At 41.4% G+C, this 27210-nt stretch overlaps 1 protein-coding gene across 5 annotated transcripts in view; it reads right to left on the bottom strand.

The window, feature by feature from the left end:
* The window catches only part of RAPGEF5 (Rap guanine nucleotide exchange factor 5), a 223346-nt gene that overhangs the window by 159554 nt on the left and 36582 nt on the right, over positions 1 to 27210 (bottom strand). For all 5 annotated transcript variants that reach the window (XR_003795161.1, XM_029233224.1, XM_029233225.1 and 2 more), the window contains exons 2-6: positions 23595 to 23645; positions 21930 to 22036; positions 17130 to 17251; positions 15525 to 15693; positions 1398 to 1464 (exon numbers count right to left, since the gene is read on the bottom strand). Coding sequence is in view for 4 of the 5 variants with exons in the window: in XM_029233224.1 (XP_029089057.1) it covers positions 1398 to 1464; positions 15525 to 15693; positions 17130 to 17251; positions 21930 to 22036; positions 23595 to 23645 (516 nt within the window). In the remaining variant the exon portion in view is untranslated. The remainder of the gene's footprint in view (positions 1 to 1397; positions 1465 to 15524; positions 15694 to 17129; positions 17252 to 21929; positions 22037 to 23594; positions 23646 to 27210) is intronic.

The raw sequence follows: 27210 nt of genomic DNA, 5'->3' as shown, positions 1-27210 counted from the left end.
GGACCGGGGCACGAACCCGTGTCCCCTGCATCGGCAGGCGGACTCTCAACCACTGCGCCACCAGGGAAGCCCTATAGGTTAACTTTTTAATGTGCCTATCTTCCTGGTATAGCTGTAGGAACCACATCTTACCTGTCTGCTGCTTCTGAAACTTACCTACTAACTGTATTACGTTATCAAAAAATGAGGTGTAGTAGTTAAGAGAACATGATTAGGAAGCAGAAAATTCTAAGTTTAGATCCTGGCTTTGTTCCTTTCTAGATGGGTGACTATGGGCAAGTTACTTAACCTCTAGAAGCTTTCATGTCTGTAAAACAGAGATAACGCCACTTATTTCACAGGGCTGTTGTAAAGTGTAACGTGTGTGTGTGTGTATGTGTGTGTGTGTGTGTGTACACACACACACACATACACACACACAATGTTTAACATAGTATTTGGTCTGTAGTGAGTGTTTTTTTTTAAACAGATGGCTGTTAACAATTTTGCACCTAATAGGCACTCCTCTTCGGTCAATATTTTAAACTGCAAAGGTCATGTTAAATATTTTTTCATAACACGCTGTCAAGATTTCATTTCACGTGAAGTTTTATACCACTGAGCACTGTATTTAGCCAAAAGTTACTTTTCTAAGCTACATTCCAGAAGAGTAGGAAAAACAACTTTTAACTTTCAAGCTGTGCCCAGATGCCAAGACTCAGTGTACAAACTGTGTAAGATCAGTTTCATTCCACATATATAACCCAAGCCAGCATGACTTTCAGCAAGCACCGCTTAAAGAATGCAGTTAAAGAAGAACTCAAGAATCTTTGGTAAGGCTAGAAAAGTTTCCAGAAAGCCCAGCCAATGGATAAAGATTTTGTGAGATAGGATTGCTAGAGCCTGTCAAAAACCGGAGCTCCATGATTAGAGACCATGGCCCGCTTTTTCTAGGAAGAAGGGGATAAGCTTTCCTTCAACCAACAAGTCAATTACTGACTCTAATTAATGGCTTTAAAAGACATAATGAAAATGTTGCAATCTACTACATTTAAAAACTGAGGACTTGATCTTTTGTTGGTTGAGGTGATCTTTTTTTCCTAATGAAACATACAGTCTTTTCTCCCTTGTGCAGCAGGTCACAACTTTCCCTAGGTTAAGTTACACTGTATTAAAAAAAAAAAAAATCCTCCACTAAGGTTCCAGGAACTTTCCACCAAGAGCATCTATGATCTTGCAGGAGAGGCTGCATCAGAGAACAAGTTAATGCCACTGACTCCTTTTGCCTTGACGTGGGCCTCCCACAGTGATGAGCAGCCATAGGGCAAGTGTCTCTCTACACCACTACCCAGACTGCCGCCCTTCAAAGACCCCTCATTATCTCTGCACCCCTGGGCAGGGAAATCACATGGCCTTACCGCAGACGTTAGGCGACAAAGAATTTCATCGCTGCTCTCTTCTGAGTCTTCAATTTTCTGATGAGATCTTTGAAAAACAAAGAATAAATTACTCTTCAGCTTTGGTTGTTCAAGTTTATTCACCAAGTGATGGGGAATACATGGTAAATAATAGCATTATTGCTTAATACATTAGTGAAAGTGCCCATGCGAGTAACACGGTGACAATAATGCCATAGGATCACAGCTCTGTTGCAGCCCAACTCTTCCTTCGAAATCAATTAGCAAGAACGTCTTTCCCATACATCAATTAAATCCTGAGGGCTGCGTACTCTTCTCCAAATGATACCACAGAATAATCCTGACACACCAGATTTACAAACACGGGCATGCACAGAGCACAAGTGGATGGCGAATATAACGTAAAGTACTGACATTCCCGCTCAGTCTAAATGAAATCCAGATTCCAAAAATATGAAACATGAATTTTCCACTACATCTGAGTTTCAGCCCAAACAGATTTATTATGAAATGGTATATTAGAAGCCTAATACTGTGATAGGAATTACGTTCAATACAATAGCAGAAGCACTTTGGTCTTTTTTATGAGACCATAGCCCAGTTGAGAAGAAAATTATGCATGTGTTAAATAACTAAGGAGACATACAACATAATACACAGTATGAGATCAGTGTGTTTAGAAAAATCATCTTTCTAATGTAATTCATGAAAAATTTTCACCGCACGAATGTACATGCTAACATAAAAAATTATCTACTTCAGACAAATCTTATAAAATTACATTTTTTTTCCTGACTTGGTCAAAGGAAAAAAACATTGACTAATGCCAAGTGAATAAATGTAATTGTCTCCCAGATCTATTTCCACAGGCAATTCCTTTCAACACCTGTGGACTGGGGGGGGATTGGTGGTAATTGCCTTGCAGAGTGGCGGTATGGCACTGGCAGTCCAGTGATTGATTTCAGTCTCGGGAACTGCAGTGGGCCAGCTGGAGCACGAGCCTCGCGGGGCAGGAGGGCTTCTCCTGGCTCCTAAGACAGCTAGGAAGATGCTCTTTAAGAAAAGAAAAGCCAGTCGAATCAATTCTGGCACTGGCTTCCTGTTTCTGTAAATGTTATTAAACCCTTTCAAAAGAAAAAAAAAATCCCACCCTTCAAGTCAGAGCAATGAATTACAAACTACTGCCTTTACAAGAATTGCATGTTCTGGATATGAAACAGTGGGCATGTTGTCAAATAATTTCATTCCTAGCGCAGCAAAGCATCTGAAACATGACCTTGATAATGAACATTTCAAACAATGAGCCTTATTATTAAAATGATCTATTCACAAGGTTTCCACACACACGAAGTTACACTGAGAAGAGATCTGCAACCCTTTATAACATAAGCCACCAAACTAGGTTTATAAGATTATGCCGAGGTGACAAACAGATCTGAGAGGAAATTAGGAGCCAAGAGCATTAGACACAAGAGCACCAAACAAGGGCTTCAACGTCCCGTCTGTGTCTGTGTTGAAGTGCAAGCTGGTCGTGCCCACTCATGCCTCTCAGCCCCCAGCAGCACCTGAAGGATGAGTTAACGTGCATGACGTATTTTGCATTAGCACAGATTCTGTCATGAATGTGTTTTCAACAAACTGCTGAAAGGAACTCAAAACTCCAAGGGAAGCTCTTGTGTATGTCACTGATCGTGGCTATTTGATGAGTAATGGCCAAGCTGTTGCTAGCTCAGTGACAAATAATTTGTCTCTGTTCAAGCAAAACTATCTTTCATCACGCTTCCAACACAAAACACGCCTTGGCAGAAACGTTTCTAAAGGAAATACATGTAAGACAGACAGAGTGATGCTCTCCCGAGAGCTGTCCCACAGCCCGTGTCCCGTTTTTATCCCCTCAATCACCGTAATTTATACCCAGAGCTCCCAAGTCCTTCTCTAGCTCCTGAATCTTCCCCGAGCTCACCCTGTGTTTCCATCTAAGTTCAATGTGGCTCTAAGTGGCCATTCCAGAACATCTTCACCCACATGGGAATCTCACAGGCTCCTCAAACTCGACGTAACTTCCACTGACATCCTCTTGCCTCCTGCCCTCACCGGTTCTGCCAGCGCCTGTCACCACTCAGCTTTATGTCACCCTGCGGCCCTTCCCCACCTCCGGCACTCACTCCCACCGCTTTCCAGTCACCAGATCCTCCTCTGCTCTGCTCTCCTACTTTCCTCTCCACGAGCCGTGCTGACAGGCCCTCACCTCCACAACTTATTTTAACCACCTTCTAACCAACTTGTCTCTGCCTCTCCTCCTGTACCCCATCTCCTAGAGATGCCGGGATTCTCCTTCTAAAACCCTGATCTGGTCCTGCTTTTCTCCAGACTCACACCTTCAGGGATTCTCCCACTGCCTGCTCGAGAATTCAGAAAGACTCTTCCTTTCCGCTAGGGAGTCCCAGGTCGGCCCTGCACCAGCAGGTACCTGCATGGCACCTGGCGTAGAGAAGGGACATGGGAGCAGGACTGAGGGGGACAGGCAAGCAGTGGGAGAGCTTGAAAGGGGGGAAGGAAGAGAGAAGGGTGATGCTCCCCGACTCCCCTTCCTGCCTCACCACTGTGGCCCCTCCCCGGCTTAATGCCCAAAGGCCCAGAAGTACCAGACTCTCTTTCCCCAGTAAACGTATTTTTACAAAATGAGATAAATTCTGATTATTTTATGATATAAATACACATCAGTGCAACTCAGTGAAGACAACGTCCTCACCTGTCAGATCAAAACAGGTAACGAAACAGGTGGGGCAAAAGGGAGAATAAAGGAAAGAATCAGCTGTAATACATAGTACACCATTTTACATAAGTGACTCGAGCGTCCGTGGATTTTGGTATCCACGGGGGTCCTGGAACCAATCCCCCACGGATACCAAGGGAGGACTGTTCTTGCATATTTGCCCCAGTGTTACCAAAGGGGGCTGTGCTGCTCAGTGAAGAAGAGACGAAGAGAGACTCTGGTTGGAGAAGGGGACAGAGAAACCCTGGCTGGACTCAGCCACCAATGGCAGTGACAAGTTGACATAAGAAAGAGAAGAAAAAAGGAAGTGGCCCCAGGAAGGAAGACCCATCTTTGAGGGTTTGTGCCAGCAGGAAGCTCTGGCACAACGGGGGTCCCCTTTGTGAATTCTCACGGCTGCTTCTCAAGGTCTCTGCTTGCCAACAGCCCAAGCCTGACCCTGTAACCCTCCAAGGCAAGTGCCGGATCCTAGTACTGTGAATCCTAGTGTGTCGAATCCTAATGCCTAGTCTTTGTAAATGCACGAGGTCTGCAATATCTAAGGGTGCCGTTGTGAGGACACAGGAACGGCAAAAGCCTCTGGCCCTCTGCCCTTGTCCCTCTAACCATCAAACAGGACACATGATCATTCTACTCAACCCCCACCGAAACCAAAACCAACCCCTGCCCTCCCTACAGGCTTCCCCCGCTTAACTACAGGCAACTCCATCCTTCCAGTTGGAAGTAATCCTTGAGCCCAACAGCCCGCCGCCCGCCTTACAGTCTACGCTGTGTCCATCCCCAAATCCTATCAGCTCTGCCTTCAAGGGATATCTCCCTTTTGACCATTTCTCACCACCTCTACTCCAACTGCTGTTGCTCCAGCCACGGGATCTCTCACCTCGACCCAGGAGCCAGAGTGGTCTTGTTCATATGTAAGTTAGATCATGTCCCCCCTCTGCTCAAAATCCTCAACTGACTCCCTGTCTTTCTCAGTATAAAGCCAAAGCCTCTACAGGGGCTGACATCTCTCACTTCTCTACTCCATTCCAGTCACTCTTGCTTTGCCTTAATGCTTTTGTCTTGGGCCTTGCCCTGACGGTCCCCTTATCCTAGAACACTTCCCTCACATTGCACACTGCTTCTTCCCTCACATCCTTCAAGTCTCTGTCAACCTCCTGAAGAGGCCTTTCCTGACCCGTATCTCTATCGCTCATTTCCTACTTTATTTATCTGCATAAAGTTTTCCACCATTAACTAACATAAATCTGTTTGTTTGTGAAATTGCCTGTCCTCTCCCCTCCTAGACTATAGGCTCCACGGGAGTAGAGATTTCTGTCCGTTTTGTTCCTGCTTCCATCCCCAACACTTAGAACACAACACAGTCCATAGGAAGCATTCAATAAATCTTCACTGAATAAATTAACTGAGGACCTTAAACTTCAGGGAATGCTCTGCTATCAGCCACCATCCCCGGACGACCACAGCACAAGACATTAGCTTGTTCTCTGCAGTCAGTTCAACTGAAGGACCCTGCTTATACTCGAGCTATTTCCCTCAGCTATTCCATCAGCCTCCCAGCTCCCTGTAGCAGTCCCTCCTCTCAGTGACCTCCCTGTCTCTAAAATCCAACATGAATGACTTTCTTATACCAAACTCTAAAGAGCTGTTAACTTTGAAAATATCTTAAATAAAATAACAGCAACCAATGGTCACCCTCACTTCCTCATCTTCCCCTAAGAAATAATTAGTACAGTCTTAGTGACAGTTTCCAACCTGGCCAACTGTTTGACAATCATTTACACAATTCATACTGCATCAGAAAAGCAGCAGGAAATTCCCCACCGCAAAAGGTCTCCCAACACAAACTCTCAGCTCTGAGAGGGCTAAACAGTCACGTAGGGTTGATTTCCCAAAAAAAAGCCTTAGGAAGTAGCACACAAGAGCCATTATCTGGGCGGTAGAATTCATTTTATACCAGTCAGGTCGAGTATAATTTCTAGAAACTTGGGTTTAGCTGGTATTCCTGCAGGGGTTCCCAAAATTCTCTTAGCAAAAATTCCTTCATGAGAATTATGTAATGAGTTTGAGATTATTCCAATGACGTTTTTCAAAATAAAGCTTACCATAAATCTTCTATATGAGAGATAGAACCCACACTCCTTAATCAGGTTTTGACCAAAATATTTGTGACTCAAGATTCAAAAGCAACTAGTATCATCTTGTAATTGGAAAATCCTACTTCCTTTTCAACAGTGGAAGAGGTTTCCTGGGATTTCAGGATGGAAAACTGGAAGCATTTCTTATAGAAATATTACCTAAATAATATCATTTTGCATTTGTATATTGATGTAACTTTAAAAATGCACAAGTTCTATCTATCTATATCTACGTCTCAATATTGAATGGCATATTCACTGAGTTGCCAAGAGCTACCACTCCACACATAACATGGTTCCTGAAGGAAAATGTGTTAAATGTGTCCAACAGCCATAAAATAGACAAACATTTGGAGTCTAGTGGTTCAAGAGGTGTAGACCATGCATAACTGGCATGTGCTAAGCCAGGTGAGGTGTCGCACATGACCTTCCAGGCACACGTGAGCCAGCACGACCCCAGGCCCAGGCATGTTGCACATGACAGAGGACACGGACAATCAGTTTTCATGTAAGTTGCTACTACTGCCATCCCTGGGGCTGTCATTTGTTTCTGAGTGTTTCCTACATACACCCTTACATCAACCTTCGCCTTAAACAGAGAATATTCTAGACTGAGATTTCATGAAGGTGGGGCGCACGCGTGTCTCCAAATCAGGAAGAGGATGTCCCTGGGGAATTTGGGGCAGGCCTGTCCACCACCTCCCACCCTGAGCCAGGCTGACGCTGCCCTGCCCCGCCCTGCTGGGTCTGGAGGGACCTGAAGAAAACACAATTTTTAGTGTGAACCTCAGACTACCCGTGCTAAAGGCTGGTGAACTTCTAGGGCATGGAATAAACCAGAACCAAGACAAACTCTACAGGAATCTTTCAAACACGATCCCACGACAAACAGGAGATGCACAGCACACATATATACAAAAAAAAAAAAAAGCACATAATACTTAGTGGGCTTAGCAAAATCCATCTTTAAGATATTCTGCCAACACAAGTGAGAGTCGCTTAGCCTAATCTGTGATTCAGGGGCATCTTGGGAGAAGTAATATCCAAGGTGAGGTTCTGATGGAAAAGGAGTGGCCCTGGAACTCAGCAGGACGAGCAGCACAGGGAAGTGGGGAACGGCAAGAGATAAAGCCGAGGACAGAACAGTCAGGGCCTGTCTATTGCTGCTATAGAGTTTTGGTTTTATGCTGAAGGCCATGAACTTTGGCTGTAAAGTGAACACGATGGAAGGAGAAGTACCTAGAAGAAGATATAAAATCAAAGGTAGGTTTGCTTTCGTCCTCTTAAGATCGAGAGAACCATTTGTTTGAGAAAGGAGAACAGCCAACAGAGAGTGAGGAACTGAGAAAGCAGGCATGGGAAGTGTCCAAGGAGGGGTAGGACCCATAGCCCAGGCAGAAGGATGAGTCTGGAGCAGAAGGAGGGACTCTTCCTCCACCATGCTGGGAAGAAATGATGATAAGTCAGCTGACAATGCCAGAATCCACGATCTCTTGGACAACCCAGAGTCCATTCCACACTTGCTGAATGTCAGGCAAGGAAAAGTATTAGGGACTTTCTCTATCAGAATTACCTCCTGGGCCAGATTTTTAAAAATTTTTCCCTAAGAAATCATTGCCACAAAAGAGAATGTTCCTCAAGGGACCCAGAGTCAATCTCTACTGAAACCAACACCTACTGACCCCAAGGGGATAAGAAGGTGTCATATCTGACACTCAAGTACTGTCCCACCTACATTTTCCCATAATATCTATAACCGGACAGATCTGTTTTGCTTAACAAAGCAAATTCCTATTACGAAAAGAAAAAGTGGGATGGTCGAAGAAGGAGAGTCGGATTTTTTTGAGATCACTGACATCATGAATACAAACACCTGTTCAACCTTCTCAAGAGAAGATAATTTTTCATAGCATCAGTCTATCAGTTATGCTTATAGAGGAAATTTACCAAACAGTAGTAAATTGTGAATGTGACAGGTTTTATTAAGGTCCAGGGTATACAGTGACACATTCATCTAAAATTGAATAAAGTTAGTTATTACTAGTATCTCTTTCACATTTTATATTGAAGATTTGAGAACTAATGCTTCATATTTAATTAAACAGCTACATTTCGAATGCTGGCACAAGCATGCCTAAAAGTTCGATTGTTGTTAAAATTCCTGTACTGTTCCTAAATTGATGTGCTCTCAAAAAGATGAGCTGTCTCTTCCCACACCTGGAATAAGTCTGGTCTGTAAACAATGGAAATTTTGGAGGACTTAGCGTTTCCTTCGGAGAGGGGGTGATGAGTAATAACAAAGACTGAGACAAGCTGGGTTCACAGCATTTTTTATACAAAACGATTTAAAGTGATAAATGAACATTTTCTTCACCTGATTCTAATACAAAACTTATGCCAAGTTCCATCATGAAAAGTTTTTTGAGAAATACTCAAAACATGTTTGTGTACTCATCCAGTCTCTCCTCCTTTCCAAGGTTCATAGAATGAGAACCTAATTAGGAAAAGTGAGGAATACAAAGGTTTGGGACACAGGAATGACAAACGTGAAGTTGATCTCCCCAGTTAGAGGCTGTTAATCTAGCACCATTGCAGAAATTAAGGATGCCAATGGATTTCTCACGTTGCTTGTACATGTCAGGTAGAAAGGGACACGTTAGGCAGGATAAGGAGAATCAAGGGAGCAGAGGTGACAGGGTAGTTGGTGGTGGTACTATTATTGTATATAAGGTCCTAAGAGAAGGCAGGAACCTGAATTTTGGGAGTCATCACTGTGGAGCTGATATTAAATACGTGACTGGGTAAGGGTACATCCAGAGTGAGAAGAGAAAAAGATGTCTGAAGACTGAGCTCCAGGACACTCCCTGTTTAGAGGTTAATGTTTCCAAACGTAGGTTTTATTATTATGCATGTGTGGTGAGGCCAACAGATCAGGAGATGACTGCCACTGAAAAGACAGGTCAATATGGGGAGAATTAACATCTCCGCAATACTGAATCTTCCAATCCATGAACATGGATAGATCCTCTACTTACTTCAATTTGATTTTTTAAATCAGGCTTATGAAGTGTCTGACATACAACTTTTACACATGTTCTTGGATTTATACCTAAGTATTTCATAATGCTTTTTGTGCCAGTACAGAGAAATACATTTTTTTTATACTGACCTTGTAGCCTGTGATCTTGCTAAACCCACTTATCAGGCCTAGTAGGTTTTTTGTAGATTCCTTGGGATTTTCTATGTATATAATTATGTCATCTGCAAAGAGAGATGGCTTTATTTTTTTTCCTTCTAATCTTCATACACTTTCTTTCTTTTTCTTGCCTTACTTGCACTGGCTAGTATTGCAAAGAAGTGATAAGAGGCAATGTATTAGCCTTGTTCCCAATCTTAGTGGGAAAACATTCAGTCTTTTGCTATTAAGTATGATGTATGATGTAAGCTGTAAGTTTTATGTAAGGTTTTATCAGATTGGAGAAATTCCCTTATAGTCCTACTTTTCTGAGAATTTATATCATGAATGGATGTTGAGTTTTTTTCAAATGATTTTTCTGCATCTATGGAGTTTCTCGTATAGTTTTTTCTTTTTTGGACTGAATCTGGTGAATTACATTGTCTGATTTTTAGATGTTGAATCATCCTTGTATTTCTGGGATAAATATCATTTTATGATATATTATCATTTTTATATATGGCCAGATCCAATTCAGTAATATCTGATAAGACTTTTGTGTTTCCATTCATTTTCTTTTTCTGAACTTTGTCATAATACAGCTGGCCTCATAAAAGGCCTTACATAACTTACACATCTGTTACAGGGCTAAGCACAGCACTTTACACAAACCTGATCATCAGTAAATGCTGTTATGTAAGTTACTCAGTAGAGACTAGACCCTCTTCCTTACCTGAAAATTAAGAGGAGCAAATTCAATTATCTAGGAAATCCCTTCCAGATATAAATGCTTATGAAGCTAAATTTACAGAATTTCAGAAGTGTCAGCCAAGTGGCAATAGGTACCATGCTCAATAAAATCTTTATGTTCTGAAAAAATTCATCTGGCTTCTTTACGTAGTATTTTGAGACTCTGATTTAATTAACTTTCACGTTTCCTATCACTTAACGGAGTTTTCTGTAAGGCTAACTTTATAGAACAGTAGATTTCAACCTTGGTATGCATTAGCCTCACATTTAGAACTTTACAAAAAGTACTGATACCCATGTCTCATCTCTCTACTCCAATCCTGATTCAGCAGATCTCAGGTTATACCTGTTTATCTTTTAAAGTATCATGGTTGAGAACCAGTGCCATGAAGATCACTTCCAAATTCACCTTCTGCCTTCAATTCATGTTACTGCCTGCCACCAAGTACAGAGGCCTGCCCTTTTGGCAAGTTACACAAGCTGTCTTGCCTCAGTTTCCGCATCACAACTCCAAACTACTGCTGTGAGCATTAAATGAGTCATATGTAAAGTGCTCAGACTAGTGCTTTGCATGTGGTAAGTACATGTGAGTGTTAATATTACTGCTATTTTTTGTATTATTGTCACTGCCAGGGCAGCTTAGGCCAAGTGACCAAGGCATTTCTTCCCCATTTTTAAGTGGGGGACGCCTTTAACATAGAAATAGATCACAGACCCATAAACTCTGTACCTGTTGAGCAAATTATATGACAAAAACATTACTGTGAATTCAAATAAATTGTATTTTACTTATTTCGGCGGCATCTATATACAGTTAAGTCATTCTTTCTATTCAATACAAAGACAATGCTTAGCTTCCCTATAGATGTGCAGACCCCTGCAATCGATCTCAGCCTCGCCCCCCCCCCCCCCCCCCCCGCTGCTTGTGACCCACTGCTCCAGCCACATCAAGCTGCCTTGTACCCTCTCAACACGCCACCCGTCTTCCTAACTTCCTGCCCTACACACTGTACCATCTACCTCAAGTGCCCTTCTGCTTCTCTACCTAGAGCATGGAGTCATGAATGTTAACAAATTCATCTCAATCCTCTGGGCTGAGCTTTTCCTAGAGTTGCTTAGTGAGGAATGGAAGGTGAGCCACACCATCCAATTAAGTACTCTGCTCATTAACAGTAACAACGAACAGGTGTGGGGTTTTTGGTTTTGTGTGTTTTGTGTGTGTGTGTGTGTGTGTTTAACACATAGGCTAGAGTCAGGGAAGGTCAGGGTGGGATGCAATGAGAGCGAGAGCTGTTTCAGCAGAGGTCAGGCGACTGAATGGGGTGTCTGTGGAAGCCGCAACCACACCTCAGGAGCAGCAGAATGCCAGCTGATGCTGACATTGCAGGCGGACGCATCAGCTAGGACCACTGGGCACTGATCAAGCCGAGAGACACAGACCCAACCGACAGTAGGCTCCACAGTAACAGCGCACCCCAGTCACACTTCAGGGGTCACTAGGCAAGATCAGTGCGGATGGGAAAGGGCGAACCTGACAGGCAAACCTGGTCTGCTAGGGTCAAGGGCCCACACCACTCACCATATCCCCAGGGGCTGTCTTGCTGAGGAGCAAGGAGAGGGCGCAGAGAGACTGAACCTTTTTACCAAAATATGCTCAACAGCTAACAAGGAAACCTTTTAAATTTCCTTATTAGAGTCATTTTACTGGATTAGGCTAAAATTATGGGGCTTCTCTTTTCCTTCTTTCTGGCTGTCCAGCAGGACAGAAGCTCATGTGGACAACACAACACTTAGAGAAAAATGAAGAAGTTACCTTTTCCTTTCCCTGCCTGATTGCAGCATAAGTTAAATTTTAGCAATCTTCCATGACTCTTTTAACAGCAGCATAAGTGTTAACTGCCCTGTACTTGGCAGAATATAGTTTTATGTATCAAGGTTCACAGACTCTGTTATTCAGAGTACCACCACTCCCACCCCTGGGCAAGCTGGGAGGGCTGTAATACAGGGACTTGAATTAAAACAGCCAAGCTCCCGCACAGCCTAAATTCTCCAAGCCAGTGTTAGACAGAAGCATGTCTTACTCGTCCTGGAGGAATTATTAGGCTGCCTTTCCCTACAATGTTACTTCAGCGTTCCTAACTGCCCCACCCCAATAAAAAAGAGTTAGGAAAAAGGACATTCTGGATGATTTGATTTGCCTTTCAGTTTGAATAAGATACCACGATCGTTCTTTCTTCCCCCAGACACAGTACCCTTGACAACAAATGCACTCACTTTTTTCAAAGAATCCATTCAGTTTGGAGAGAAAAGTCATTTTGTATAGCATAGGAATTTTGTTTCTTCACATTAGCCTAGAAACCTGCATTAGCTCCATTTTCCTTCCTGCTTTAAACATTTTATTTTAAATGGGAAAAAAATCTATGTTTCTTTTTTCTTTTTAAAAATGAATCTTTACAGAACGGTGTTTACATAGAGACATGAAGTAGTTTCCTCACATAATTTTAAAGGGGTTTAGAGTGAAGACGGCAAATTAGAACGACCCCAATGTAGAACGGCACAGGCAGACTTCAAAAAGGTTACTAAAAGAACCACAGGACCAGGTTTTCAGCTTGTGAACGGACAATGTAAGTTAATCAGTCAAGAGGATTTTAGAGGGCATTTTTGGTAGAATAGGTAAAAATGAACGGATAATACAGTGGAATGAATACCGTAGGACTAAGAATGACATAGAAGAGTGGAAAAAAAATTGAAACAAACAGCAAGAGCAGTAGGTTACTAAAAGTTAGGGCTGATCATAGACTGCACGTATCACGGAAGTTCTGTGGTCAAGGTAGGACTTGGACTCCCCCTTGAGGGGTGGGTAGAACTTGACAAGGAAAGAGCAGAACTTCACAAGGCCATGAGGGAATAAACGGGTGTGGGCTAGAATGAATGGAGATCACCAGATTAGAGCAGAAGTTATGATGGGATCGTATGTGTTGAACCTTAGGAAGTACTGTGACAACCCAACTGGCAGAGGACAATGTCCCTAGACATCTTTTCTCTGACCACAGTTTACTCCAAGTCTGGATAACCTAAACTTGAGCTTTCAAAAATTTGGCCCAAAACATTGTATCAGAGCTTAGAAGTTTGCTTTATAACTCTAGTATGGAGTAAATAAATAAATAAACAAATACACACACACACACACACACACACATATTTTTGCTCCAGAAGAGATTGCAGTGGGTTCAGTAATTTTATCTTTTTATAGTATGTACTTATAATATGGGATAAACAGGTCTATAGCTCCCCAATGCCAATTTTCCCAGACGAATTACCACCCCCAAACGTACAAGTTCACACCAAGAGAAAAAGAACGTGCTGATAGGCATGCTACAGTGATTATCAACCCCAGAGGCATGACACTGTATACAGTGATCAGTGTGACAAAAGACTGCAAGTAATCTGGAATATTAGGAACCAAAATTTTTAAATAGCTTCATCTTTAGAACCTACAGTAGACTCAGGGATTCCCTGTAAAAAGGTCATCTCGCTGGCATTCCAAACTGCTTCCTCGGTGGGAGAGAAAGGAGATAAACCATGAGGACTGCTTGCGAGTTTACTTCAGACACCCTTATACCCCGTTAATCTGGGTACACTCCCTGGGACTGCGCATACTTCCGACTTCAGGATGGGAAATGGTTAAGAAAAGCTGCCAGAGAGGGCCAGTCCCACAGAGTCACAGCCACCTCTAGCTTAAAAAGCATTCCACTTGGGCTTCCCTGGTGGTGCAGTGGTTGAGAGTCCGCCTGCCGATGCAGGGGACACGGGTTCAAGCCCCGGTCCGGGAAGAACCCACATGCCACGGAGCGGCTGGGCCCGTGAGCCACAGCTGCTGAGCCTGCGCGTCTGGAGCCTGTGCTCCGCAGCGGGAGAGGCCACAGCAGTGAGAGGCCCGCGTACCACAAAAAAAAAAAAAGCATTCCACTCCTTCTTAGAAAGCTTTTTAAAATTTACTGAAATGCTCCTTGACTATTCCTGGGCAACTTCTGACCTACATTAAGACCACATTACATTAAGAAACATTTTCCTTACTTAGACAATCGAATGATGCATTATATTTGCTTCACCATGGCAAGGTCCTCTATAAACAGCGGTGGTGCCAGTGGCACTGAATTCATAACCATTTCAGAGTCAGTCTAACATTTTTATAGCTTCTGGTTATAACATCTCAGAAAGGGAAGCTAGAATGACCCCCATAACTCTTGGGCACACACTCTAGCAGCTGTTAAAAGCGTACGTGTTACAGCCAGACAGACATGGAATACTCCACACACCACTGTGTGACCGTAGATAGGTTACCTGATCTCTATGCCTCAGTTTCCTCACTTTAAAATAGTAGAAACTGATGAAATAATGAATATAAAGCATTTAGCATAGTTCCTGACATAAAATGCATCCTCTACAATCAACCTATTAGTGTCTCATTAATATTCTGACATTTTATTTCTTTTCTAAAAGCCTGTAATAACTGTTCCGTACCGTCTTTTTTCTTTTTTTAACAAGAGTAACTCATCTTTGTTATGGTTGTGGGTGCTTCTCCCTGAACCTATTTTTCTTACCCATGAGATGAGGATAATACCACTTGCCCTGTTAATCTCAACGTATTCTACAAATTGAATACATAAAAGTTGCTAACTGAAATTTTTAATCTGCAATTCATTATACTGAAATAAGCTTGTCATTAGTGCTGTGGATAAACAAAGGCATGTCAGAATCACCATATCATGACTCAAGTCCTGTTCCCACACCCCGTCTAATGGATTCATTTTAATTCATTTTAATCATATAGTAACTCAGCATCTTCGTGTGATAATGGTTCATGTGTTTTAATTTGCCAACTGTTGCTTCTAGATTATTTTCAGAAATGTCTGTGGAGCTCTTTCTTGGGAAAGTCACGACTTGGAGAGAGGATAAGACGTCAGTTATTATTTTATTCCAACTTAAGCTAAATCATGTTTATTCCCAACTTATATCATCTACTCATATAGCAATGATTCAACTAGAAGCGGCGTGGTGCAGCCGGTAAGGCATGGACTTCTGGAGTTTGAATACCAGTTCAGTCATTTATTAACTGGACTGAATTTTCAGCATTTTACCTTTCTGAACCTGCATCTGAGAAATGGGAATAAAACAATTACTTCTTAAAGGAGATGATCTTAAAAAGCAGAGCACAGTCCCCAGACACAGGGATGGCTCTCTAAGGGAGAATAATTTTACAATGGAACAAAACAGCATCTACTTACAGGTCACAGATGCCAGCTCTAGTGGGAATGAGAGGCACCAGCTGCAGTAAAAGTTTGACACCGTTTTGCCACGCCTCTTCTCTTTCAAATTCACAGTACAAGTAGCTACACTCGTCAGACGAAAACTGGTAGAAAACATAGGTATCTTGAAAGCATAAATGCTGGTCCACTGTTGGAAACAAAAAAGGCGTGGATCAGTTTTGTAAAGTATATCATTTAGAGAGCCATAAACTGAATAATAAATTGAAAGGCCTACTAAGTATTAGGGAGAAGCCAGGGATAGGACGATAATGAAGTCCATTCACGTTCACAGTCCCATTGAATTAAAAAGGACTTACTGACCACCCTATTTTTATTACTTGAAGCTCTGGCCAGCACATTCACATGTATTTTACAACTGTTCTACTTCAGGGACAGGTGAAATCAACAGCAATTCAAAGGCAGTAGAAGAAACTTTTTTTTTTAGCGGCCCAAAGCAGTACATTTAAATACTGTGGTGGTACACAAATACAACACTATGGCAAGATTTAGATCAGTGGTCCTCAACCAGCACTGAGGGCATTTAGCAATGTCGGGTGACATTCTGCGTTGCCACAACTAGGGGGTGCTACTGGCATCTGGTGGGTGGAAGAAAGGGATGCTACTAAACATCCTATAATGTACGAGACAGTGCCTCCCCCCCACCATTAACTAAGAATTATCTAGCACAAAATGTGAACACTACCAAGGTTGGGAAACCCTATTTTAAAAGAAATCAAGACGTGGAGACTTTTCCAAAAAATATTAACACAAAATGTTTTGCTAAGCAGAAACCTGAACCGCACAAGCAAGCTGATAATTATATTCCTCAAAGGCAGTTAACTGTTTTTCTAAAGAAGAGCATCAGGTGCTAGGTGTGACGGACTAAGATTACACCCACATCCCCATCTGTACCACTTTGCCACAGTGGGACCTGGGGTGTGCCTTTCTGAAACTTACTATATTCTCTGACCCTCAATATTTATCATCTATAGAAGAAAAGGGCTTCCCAGTGACAAACCAGCACCTGAGTGATAGAGATAAATAAAGAATCCAAACTGCTTGACTTCTAAGTCTTCCATTCCCTGGCTGAACAAAGAAAAGAGATATCCACCATCTATTTTAGCTTCTAGTTAACATCAATTTCCTGTTCTGTTTCAACAGCTTATTTTCATAGGTCGTTTATGACTACTTACACAATTAAAATGGCATACACATGCTACTCATAAAGTCAGTTTCTGATGACTAGTCTAAGTACAACAAGACAACTCACACATTTAGAGCAACTAAAGATGTCACTGATTTTTTTAAAAAAATTGTGTGCATCATTTTAAGTAGAGAAGAGAGGGGGTAAGGGAAAGACTCTTACAGGTAGTAGTTAATGAAACAAGTACCTAATTATTTTTACAAAAGGTGTGAGAAGTAACAAAAGATGAACTGTCACATTCATTTATAAGAGAATGCAAATATTTACCAGCAAACACAATTTCCATCTAGATTATAATATCATCTAGGAAATCAAACACATTTTGGTCAAGTAGCTTAACAACATAATGATTCTGTGCCTTCAAAACATGTAACACTAACCTGATGACATAATTCCCATATCCAGTAGGAGCTGCCAGACCCCTATGGCCATAGATCTGCATTGGACCAAAGGACAGTGTTCTAGAAGCCAGTCTACCAGTTCCGACCCAACGCAGCTTCTCCTGGACAAAAGCAAAGTCATTCCCAGTAAGACATGGTTGCCACCCATTTGCCAAAAAAAATGAAATTTAATACCGTCACTTTCATGTGCTTTTAAACAAACAACTCAAGAATAAATGACACGGACCTCTTATCCATCTTTCAGGTTTCAGTTCAACTATCGCTTGCCTTACAGAAGCTTAGAATCATATCCTCTTATACTTCTTCTTCGCATCACCTAACATTTAGCAATTATACATCTTTCCAAATGATTGGTATCTCTTTTCCTCACCTTGAGAATAATTTTCAGGAGAACAGGGACTATGTGTATGTAACATTTAGCAATTATACATCTTTCCAAATGAATAATATCTCCCTTGAGAACAATTTTCAGGAGAACACGGACTACGCGTATGTAACTTACGATTAATCGCCAGCATCAGAACAGTCCAGGCCCACGGTAAAGTCTCTGAATATATACATTAGAATAAATGAAGGAATAAATTTAGCAGCCCTTTACCTGAAGACAATGCTTCTGCCTTGGTAAGACAAGTACCTCGAGTTGGTGGTGATCAGCTTTGGTTCAAGCAATTACACATTTTTATCTCATCTCTTTGAGAACAAAATAATTCCAGGGTTAGACAAGGCTATACCACAGTGAGTAGTATGAAGTTTTGTTTTCTGATCTTTAAACGGAGAGTAAATCTTAATATTTGTCTCAAAGAACAATACATTTGACTGTTAATCTTTTTAACATAATCTAAGCAATCTGCCAAGCAGCATAGATCATAAACCCATAAACCTGGATGATGGATTCCACTAACCACATGCAAGAAATACTCTCTGTAATCCTTAAAATACATAGCTGTATTCAAAGAATGCCCCAATTTGGGCATCACATGTGGTACTTTCATGCCTACTTTCCCATCTTTATCAGCTTCAGATGAAAAACCAAACGAAGAGAACTTTCAGAAGTTTTTTTTAATTTGCAGAAATTTCATTGAAACCCACTCTTCCGTATGGAAAAAAAGGTCACCCAAAATTTTTTTAAAGAGATGTATCATGTAAAAGGCTATCTTTCTCCTATATTTGGTATTTAAGGACCAAAAGATGCCAACATTTATTTGTATTCCTAAAACAGAAAAACATTGTCTATCTTTTATGATTGGCATAGTTATAAATACCTAGAAATCACACAGTAACCAACAGTATGAAGAAATGCCATGAGATGCTACATTTTCTTTAGTGATGGAAAAATAAGGTAGTAAGCATTTCTGCTGAGATATCTGAACAAATATTCTGCTTTAGATAAAGTATCACTTTTTGGGAGTAAATATTTGAAAGATACTCTGAGGCCATTAAGGCAATTCCAGATTGTACCAGCTGTACAATTCCAGTTGCAGGTTGGCATTAAGACATAAGAAAGATTAACAGTCAAATAAATGGATGTTTTTTGAAACAAAACAAGAAAACAGATTGCAACAAAACAGGCAATTAGACCAAACCGTCAAATTTAACTTCTACAGGACACCTTTCATATTAAAGGCTCAAAGTGTTAATTCCTCAACACCTCTGTCAATTAGCCCGCATCTTTGGGCTTGCAAAGCACTTTTATCATCTTATTCCTTATTCTCAGAACAATACAGACAGCTCCTCAGCCTGCTCTGTGTCTGACACCACCTGGAACACGGCAGGATACAGCAAAACGTTTACTAAACTAAACTGTCAAATTGCAAATGGTGACTGGACAGAGGCGTTGGCCTGTTTCTTCACAGCTGATGAGGAAGACGTGCCTCAGACCAGGGCTTCCCAAATTGGTGTTTAGTAGGAGTCAGTCCCCTGGGGCATCTTGTTGACGTGCAGACTCTGATGCAGTGTGGCTGGGTGCAGCCTCCGAGCCCTCATTTCTAACCGGCTGCCGGGTGATGCCGGTGACCCAGCCCCACCTTCTCATTGGGAAGGGCTCGGTCTTGGGGAGGTGCAGGGCTGAGTGGATATGCTAAAACACGGTCCCGCCGTGACTGCTGTCATGTGTAGTTATTACTGAATAATCAGGCACCCGTGCTCGGAGCAAGCTACTGTTTCGGGGGCACACGATCTCTTTCTACCCCCATCTCCAATTTAACAAGTTATGTTTTGAATCGCTTTCAACAATCCATCTGCACCAGGCAAAACATCACTGGGGTAAGGATGAACACTATCACTAACACCACCAAAGCAAACAAAATGAGGTAAGCTGCCGCTGCCGTTAACTCACACCCCCTTGACTTGCGGACCAGATCAGCAACAATCCATTTTAAATACCTAAACCTCCAGGACCGAGGGGAGAGCAGTGGAGAAATCAGAGATGCCTGGAAGGGAGGAATGTGAACACCCACGGCAGTTCTTACTCCCCGTGTATTTTCAGTCTTGTACTGAATCCAGCAACTGTTCCGAGTACATGCAGATCTAACTAGCGTTGCCATACTTGACAGGAACATTGTGATATGGAGGTGACTGGCTCCAAGGCCAATGTGATTGCCATAACAAAACATTAATTTTACTAATCTCTGAAGTTGAAAATTCGCTTTCTCTTGGCCTCCTTCTGTCTCCGGTTACATTTTTAGTAATTAATTCATAGTATAGTGCAGAGAGAACCCTCATCTCAAATGTCAGTGGGGCAGTGGTATTTACACACTTACATGAAGCCTCAAAAAACTAGTATGATTTTTCCTATAGTACCAAATAAATGGAAAACATTTCAAAGTTGCGAAAGTAATTCTCATGGGGTACATGGAGAACGCTTTGCTCAATTTACTACCAGACAAATGAAAATGACCCAGCCTAGGCAATCATATTAGCACTTTGTCTCTAAACCCAGAGCATTCATCAGTCCTTAGATTATAAAAGAAAGGAGGTTCTGGCCTGATCACCTGGAATCTGAAATAGGACAACTCATGCTCTCTCCACATTCTACTCCCACTAAACCCTAGGCATGTTCTTACTTGGATGGATGGTTCTTTTCCATGAACCTGATTAATGTACATCTCCCAATTCTTTTTCAATCTATATCCAATCAGAAACAAAACTGAGAACAAGGACAGATCCTACATACAGCCTCATGTGGGAACTGAAATGAATCCTATGAGCCTGCTGACAACTAAACCCAAAGACTTACACAGGCAGACCTCATTTTATTGCACTTTCATTTACTGTACTTTACAGATATCATGTTTACAAATTCAAGGTTTGTGGCAACCCTGCATTTAGCAAGTCTATCAGTGCCAATTTTTCCAATGGCATTCGTTCACTTTGTGTCTCTGTGTCTCATTTTTGGTACTTATCACAATATTTCAAACCCTCCACCAACAGAAAAGATGATGACCTGCTGAAGGCTCAGATAACGGTTAGCAAGTTTTAGGAATATTTTCAAAATTAAGGTATGTATATTGTTTTTAGATAATGCTATTGCACACTTAATAGACTAGAGTGTAAACATAACTGTTGTAGGCACTGGGAAACAAAATAACTCATGTGACTCACTTTACTGTGCTATTTGCTTTACTTCAGTGGTCTGGAACCAAACCTGCAGTATCTCTGAGGGATGCCCATACATGCAGTGTTCGTTTAAAAAAAAAAAGGGGAAAAAAATTAGACTTGTCTAAAGTTGACACCACCATCTATTTTTTAAAAAGGCGGGGGGAGCTCTACGTGAAGTAATCCAACAATCACCACAGCCCGTCTTCCAAGCCTGTTGCGTCTGCTTGGCCTAGGCTCTAAACCAGTGGTTTTTCAGACCCTGGGCTGTGAATTCCTTATGGGAGGGTGGGGCAGTGACCTTTGAGCTTTCTCAAGAGGTTCACAATTCCATATACACAAAAGCATTGTTTGTCAACAGAATAAATCATATCTAACCTATGCCGAATGTGTCAAAACCTACGGAAATACTGTGATTAATTAACATGGGATTTTAAAGTGTTAATTCATTATAGTTCTCTCATCTCCACTACACAGTTGGTCAATGGTGCCAAGATTACCGATTCTGCCAAATTTTTTTTATCAGAAAGAAGTTGTTGGCATGAGATAGTTGCTGACAGGGAAGGGACACGAAGAAATTATCTAGGGTGTGAAAACTCTCTAAAGCTTGATGTGCATGTAGTTACATAAGTGTGTGTAATGACTAAAAATTCGTCAAGCTGTACCCTTAAGATTTGTGCATTTTACTGTATGTAAAGTATGCCTCAGAAAAAAGGATGGGGGCTCGTCTTACTCAAATAGGTTGGGAACCACTATCCCCAAAAGCCAGCCCATGATGGAATTTTTCTCATCTGTGGCGAATGGAAAAAAAGAAAATGACTGTAATGAGTTTGTGATAAAGCTAAATTTAGTTAACTTAAAGAAATGTCTTTATTCTGAGACCCTTTCCTACTTTTTTTGTTATCATTTATTCTGAGTACTCTCCCTATTCTTTATGGTATTGTAATCTTCCAGTTGTAATCTCCCTATCTTCAGACCAGGAGTCCAACTGTGAAACACTCGGCTAAGTTTAATTAAGAGAAAAGTCACCATACCACCAGTATCCCAAATAGACACTTCAAACAAACCAACCCTCCTACTACTGATAATTGCCCATCTCTCTGTGATCAAGGTTATGACTTTAACATGTTTTGGGGTTTTTTTCTCAAGGAGAATTTCTGACAAGGGGTTAGGAAACTGTGTTACCTGTAAAATCCCTTGAGGTTCACCCTGTCCTTTATCAGGTCAGCTGCCTGAACGATGATAATATTCCTCAGTGCTCTTCCTGCACAAGAAGAATTCTCTCCATAAACCTACACGGAAAAGACAAACACTCACTGAGAATTCAGAACAATGATGTGACAATTTGTGAGCTGCCAATGACATACTATATAGAAAAAGTTATGGCCAAGTCCCTAAGCTTAAAACACTTAACTGCTTTAACTATAAATAATTTCCTTTTACAGAGTTTCCAGGGCAAAATACCTGTTCTTTTAGATACAATGTTTGTACCAATACAGCAAATTGAAGTATATTTATATATGAACTCTGCCATATTGATAAATGCATACTTGTAAATGTCTTGGAAGCTGGGAAAATAATTTTTTCCTATCTAGCAAGCATCTCGCACCATGACACAATTTAATAGCCGGCTTCTGTGCTTTGCTTTTAAGCTTCACTCAACTGCAGAGTTTACAGTTAATGCCAAGCATCCTGGTTTCATCTACTTCACAATTCCATCTAGCAGATAAAAATTTCATATAGCTTCTTTTTTTTAATCTTCTGATTTGTCCATATGCATCTCTGATTCTTGGAGGATGAAGCAGGGTATTCCTCAGATCTGGAGAGGTCTATGTCCCACTTTATAAACTACCTCCTTTTTCTATAATTGGCAGCTTCGTCCACAGGGCAATGTTGCTTCACAAAGGAAGCTAAATGAAAATGAACCGTCTAAGTAAAGGCTCATGAAAGTGAAGATATATTGAGGGTACATGCTAACATCTGTTTACTTGTTTCTTGCTGAACTCTTTTTGCACCTACAAAATATTTTATGTCTTCTCCCAAGGCAAACAAATTGATAATATATTGACTATAACTTGATCCGGAACACTTCAACCCCATCCTTACACTCCCTTAATTTTCCTGTAATCACCTCCTAAACACAACCTAAGAAGAAAATGTGAAGGACAGGAAATGATTTATTTTTAATACGTTAAATCTATTTAAAAAAGAAAAAACGACCTAAGTCCGGTAACAGAAAGTATTACCATAAAAGAGGTATGAGTCAGCTGACACTTGACTAGTCCTGACAACGTACCAGTATTCATTCACTCAGTCATTCAAAAAACACTAAGCAGCTATCAGGTCCCATTCCAGATGCTGGGGATGCAGTAGTGAGCAAAGCCAAAACGGTCCTGCCCTCACAAAGCTCACAGTCTCCTGTTATTCTAAAATATGCAACCCTGTCAGCTGATTTTTTTTTTTTTTTTTAACAGAACGTAATGAAGGCATCCCCACCTTGTTTCAACGAGCATTCGGGGATATTCCACTATTAGATAACAATAAATATAAATAAGCCCCTTTTACACAAAGTTTTCAGAGTAAAATATCCAGTATTTTTAAAATACAGCATTTCTATCATACAGCAAATGGGAAATATTTATATTATACATGAACTCTGCCATGTTCATAATGCATTCATGTAGAGGACTTGGAAAATGGGAGAAAATTTCTGTCCTATCCATGACACAAGCATCAGAACATTTCAAACACCTTCGGCCGTGTCATCCCAGGTGAAGGAGACGGCATAATCAGGAGCAAAGGGAAGAATCACTGTTTCAGAAAATGCTGTAAGAGAGATAAGAATCATACCTGGGAAGGAGTAGGTTCAAGGTATGGATTGGAAATTCTTCTTGATAGAGTCTATATGAAAAGAAAGAAAAGGGGAAAATTAGAACCAAACAGAAAGCTTTGTACTATGAGGACACAATATATGCGACCGTGGCAGGCCCAGCAGTTGTCTAAGCCAAAAAATGTCATGGGCCATGGAGGGTGAACATCTTTATTCTCACTCAGTGTAAATATCTGGTCAACTTTCATCCCAATGGGACAGGATATTCCATGGGAACGGTTCCCAATCTACAGAGCGCAACTTTAAAAAGTGCAACAGAAAAACAAGGATGTTTGTATATGTATCACTTTGTTCTCAGTGTGATTTTGATCCCATTTCTCCTTTCCCTTCTATTTCCACTCTCACCAACCCGAGCTCCAGCTCTCATCCCTGCACACCTGGACTGCTGTTTCGGCTTTTCAGTGGATTTCCCTGGGCTCCAGTCACGCCCCCTCAGGCCATCCTGCAAACCTCAACTGAACAGAAGTCCCTATATAGCCCCTCAACTGACAGTAGGTCCCTTCTTGCTTGTCAGTCCGAACCCCCAGCCTGCCCCTCTGGGACCCCCACAGTCTGCCTCCAACAGATTTCTATTCTCCTTCTACCTCCGTGCATGGCTTCTTTGACTCAACATGAGATCTGCTCATCAGAAGAAGCTGCGATTCATACCTGCCTCTGCTCACACCGTCCTCCACAACCGAAAGCCCTCCGTCTTCCCTGCTACACCCCTGAACCCCACTGAAGTCCGGGTCTGTGCAGTCACCTGTTGGGTGAAGCTCCGCCCACCCACCCCAGTCCACTGCAGTTTGTCCCTCTGGGAGCTCTTTGTTTTCTGGCTATTTATATGGCGGTTCCTGGGTGCTCTGCAGTACTGGCTATCTTTCTACGTGTGCATTTGCCCCAACGAATCCATACGCTCCTTGAGGGAGTGCTGGCAGCTCAACCTGCTTTGCTTTCACAGCCTCTAGCACACAACCTCACACACACAAAATGTTTATTTTTCTATTCATTTATTACAGATATTTATATCTCTGCATCAACTATTTGCTGAGTGATTTGAATTGTAGGAGCTTATTTTTCCTACCTAACAATCCAGTAAGCAGCACCATCACCCACATGTGTATAAGCGCAATAGAAAACTATTATCATTTCCCGTTGCGGTTTAGGAAAAGGAACAGAGAAATGAACACTTACTGAGCTTCCAACCTATGTTTAAAAGCTCTTTACCGCTATTCCAAAGCTTGCTGTCTCTTGAGATCCCATAGTTTTTAGTCCGCCGCGTCCACTTCTTAGAATCACTTACAAAACATACCCTGCCACTCACTGCCTTCCAGCGTCTGAACCTTCTACCAAACTTTAAGCTAAGACAGAATTCTCACTCAGCCCCTTGCCCGCTCCACACAGCTCCCATATTACTTCTAATTAAACTGAAACAAATATACAGACTCTTTATCCAGGAATGCCAATTGGTGCACGCTGCTAAAGATTTGCAGTGGCTTCCAAGAAAAAAAAGAAAGGTTTAAGATAGGCCATTTTTAATTGCTATGTGTTAAAATAAAACACCCACTCACCCCTTCTGGTCTAGTCTATACACATTCCCAACCGGCCCTTCCTAGGCCTTCTGTCTTCTGAGCCTAGGCATTGTATTCACTTACTGAAATACTGAAGTTTAAAATTTGCATCTACACCAGATTTATAACTTGAAGATGAATCATCATGATAAGTGATTTTTTTTTCCCCTAAACAGCCTTTTAAAAGTCAATATGGCAGACCAGAATGACAATCTTTATTACTCATCTAATTGCCTAAATCAGCTCAGAAAAGCAACTACTTCACATAATCTAGTTAAAAAGAAAGCTTCCAGGTAGAAACAAGCTCTAAAGAATTAGGCGGGGGCACTTTCACAAAAGAAAGCAGAAAGGCTTCCTTTCTCTCTGCCGCCAGCCCAAATCTGGCTGTCTCGACACTAGTGTTACACTCGCACAATTCCACTTCACAGAAACTTCCCCGTGGATGGCTTGTTACAAAAGATTGGTAAGGTGAGTCAATAAAGCCATGGGGTCCTTCCATGCCGACTAGATAACAGTGTTAGATAAGCTCCTAGCCCACAGGGGATCGACCAGAGCAACCTAACAGGAACTGCCTTTTACAGGACACAATACCTAGATTTGTTGTCAGAAACTCCTGCGAAGCCCGCTCTTAACTGGCCCCGAGGGAGCTGTGTTTCCTGAATGCTCCAGGACAGCAGCTCTCAAACTCACCTGAGCCGGGGAAGCTCAGCACTCTCTGTACCATTCCGGAAAGGACTGATCTGTTCAACTTAAAATAACTACCGTAACTGTACTTTTTTTTGAGACCACTTTACGTTAGCTGTTGGTATTAACTAAAAATAGCAAGTGCCAAAGACTTAAAGAAAAAAGAACATGGAGGAACTGACCATCCATTACCTCATTTTTCATAGATACTGTGAAAGGATTGTTACATAATTTTACTGGGGAAACACCATGGGCCAACTTACACGAATCTGAGAATGACTGCTCGGAAGAACCTCACAGACTGCTCTCCCAACATTTCCCTGAAAGAGTAGCACAAGGACGCCCTTGAAGACGCACCCCTCGCCATTCAATATTCTTTCCCTCATACTCAATTACTCAGCTGTTTTCATCCCATCTTGGACTCCCTCGGCTTTGTTTCTCCTCTCAGCATTTCAGGGCTTCATCTCATCACTCCTGTGGCAACTAACTTCCGTTCATTTCCCTTATGAAGCACCTACTGATCTCCTTGCCAGGCACAGTGGCAGCTCCAGAAACATACATGTGAACAAGATACCATCCTCTAACTTAGAAATCATTTATCAGAAGACACGGGATCTCAAGAACATTTTAAATAAATCAGGAAGAACATTTCTTCTTCCGAATTTCCTATCAATTTACTCTATAACCTTGGATGTCTGGTCCAATTGATGCAGGTGTCCTCTTTTAAATGGCTCTCACCATGATATCTCAAGTATAAAGCCCAGATGAAATGATTCTTTTTCCCCCTTTATTTCCAATTTCCTAGAATTACTTAAGCTAGATGCAATGATTCTTTCATGAAGGACTTATATGGACCATAGAGAGAAGACTAGTAACAATACAAATGAAATTAGATTTTAATTCAAATTTATTTCTTCTCCTCTCCAATTTAATGAACCATAGAAAATGATTCCCTAAATGATTCCGTGCAAACCTCATATTTTAAACATGTGTTAGAAAATTGCAACCCTTTAATACTCACAAATGAACTTCCAGAAAAAATTTATAATAAATTTTATTTACTCAGAAGGATAACTCAGAGTAAACTCAGAAGGCTTTACTCAGAAAAATAACTGGTTAGCAATCATATATTACTTTCATTTTTTTTTTAAGTTAGGGGTCCACTAAAGTTAGATGCTAATAGTCTCTGAGGCTGGGTCTGAACCAAAAATGGAACTTATTTCAGAGTCATTGGAAATATCGTGCTAAACTATATGGTAGACTTAAGGCAAATTTTTAAATCAGCTTTTAAAGGACATGCCTTAATGCTCTCCTTGGATTGAATTAAAATACTTAGGCTACA

Source organism: Monodon monoceros, unplaced genomic scaffold (genome assembly GCF_005190385.1).
Source record: "Monodon monoceros isolate NGI ecotype Baffin Bay Population unplaced genomic scaffold, NGI_Narwhal_1 Super_Scaffold_2, whole genome shotgun sequence".
Taxonomy (NCBI): Eukaryota; Metazoa; Chordata; class Mammalia; order Artiodactyla; family Monodontidae; genus Monodon; species Monodon monoceros.
The sequence above is the reverse complement of the archived record's forward strand: the minus strand, read 5'-3'. Positions and strand labels throughout refer to the sequence as shown.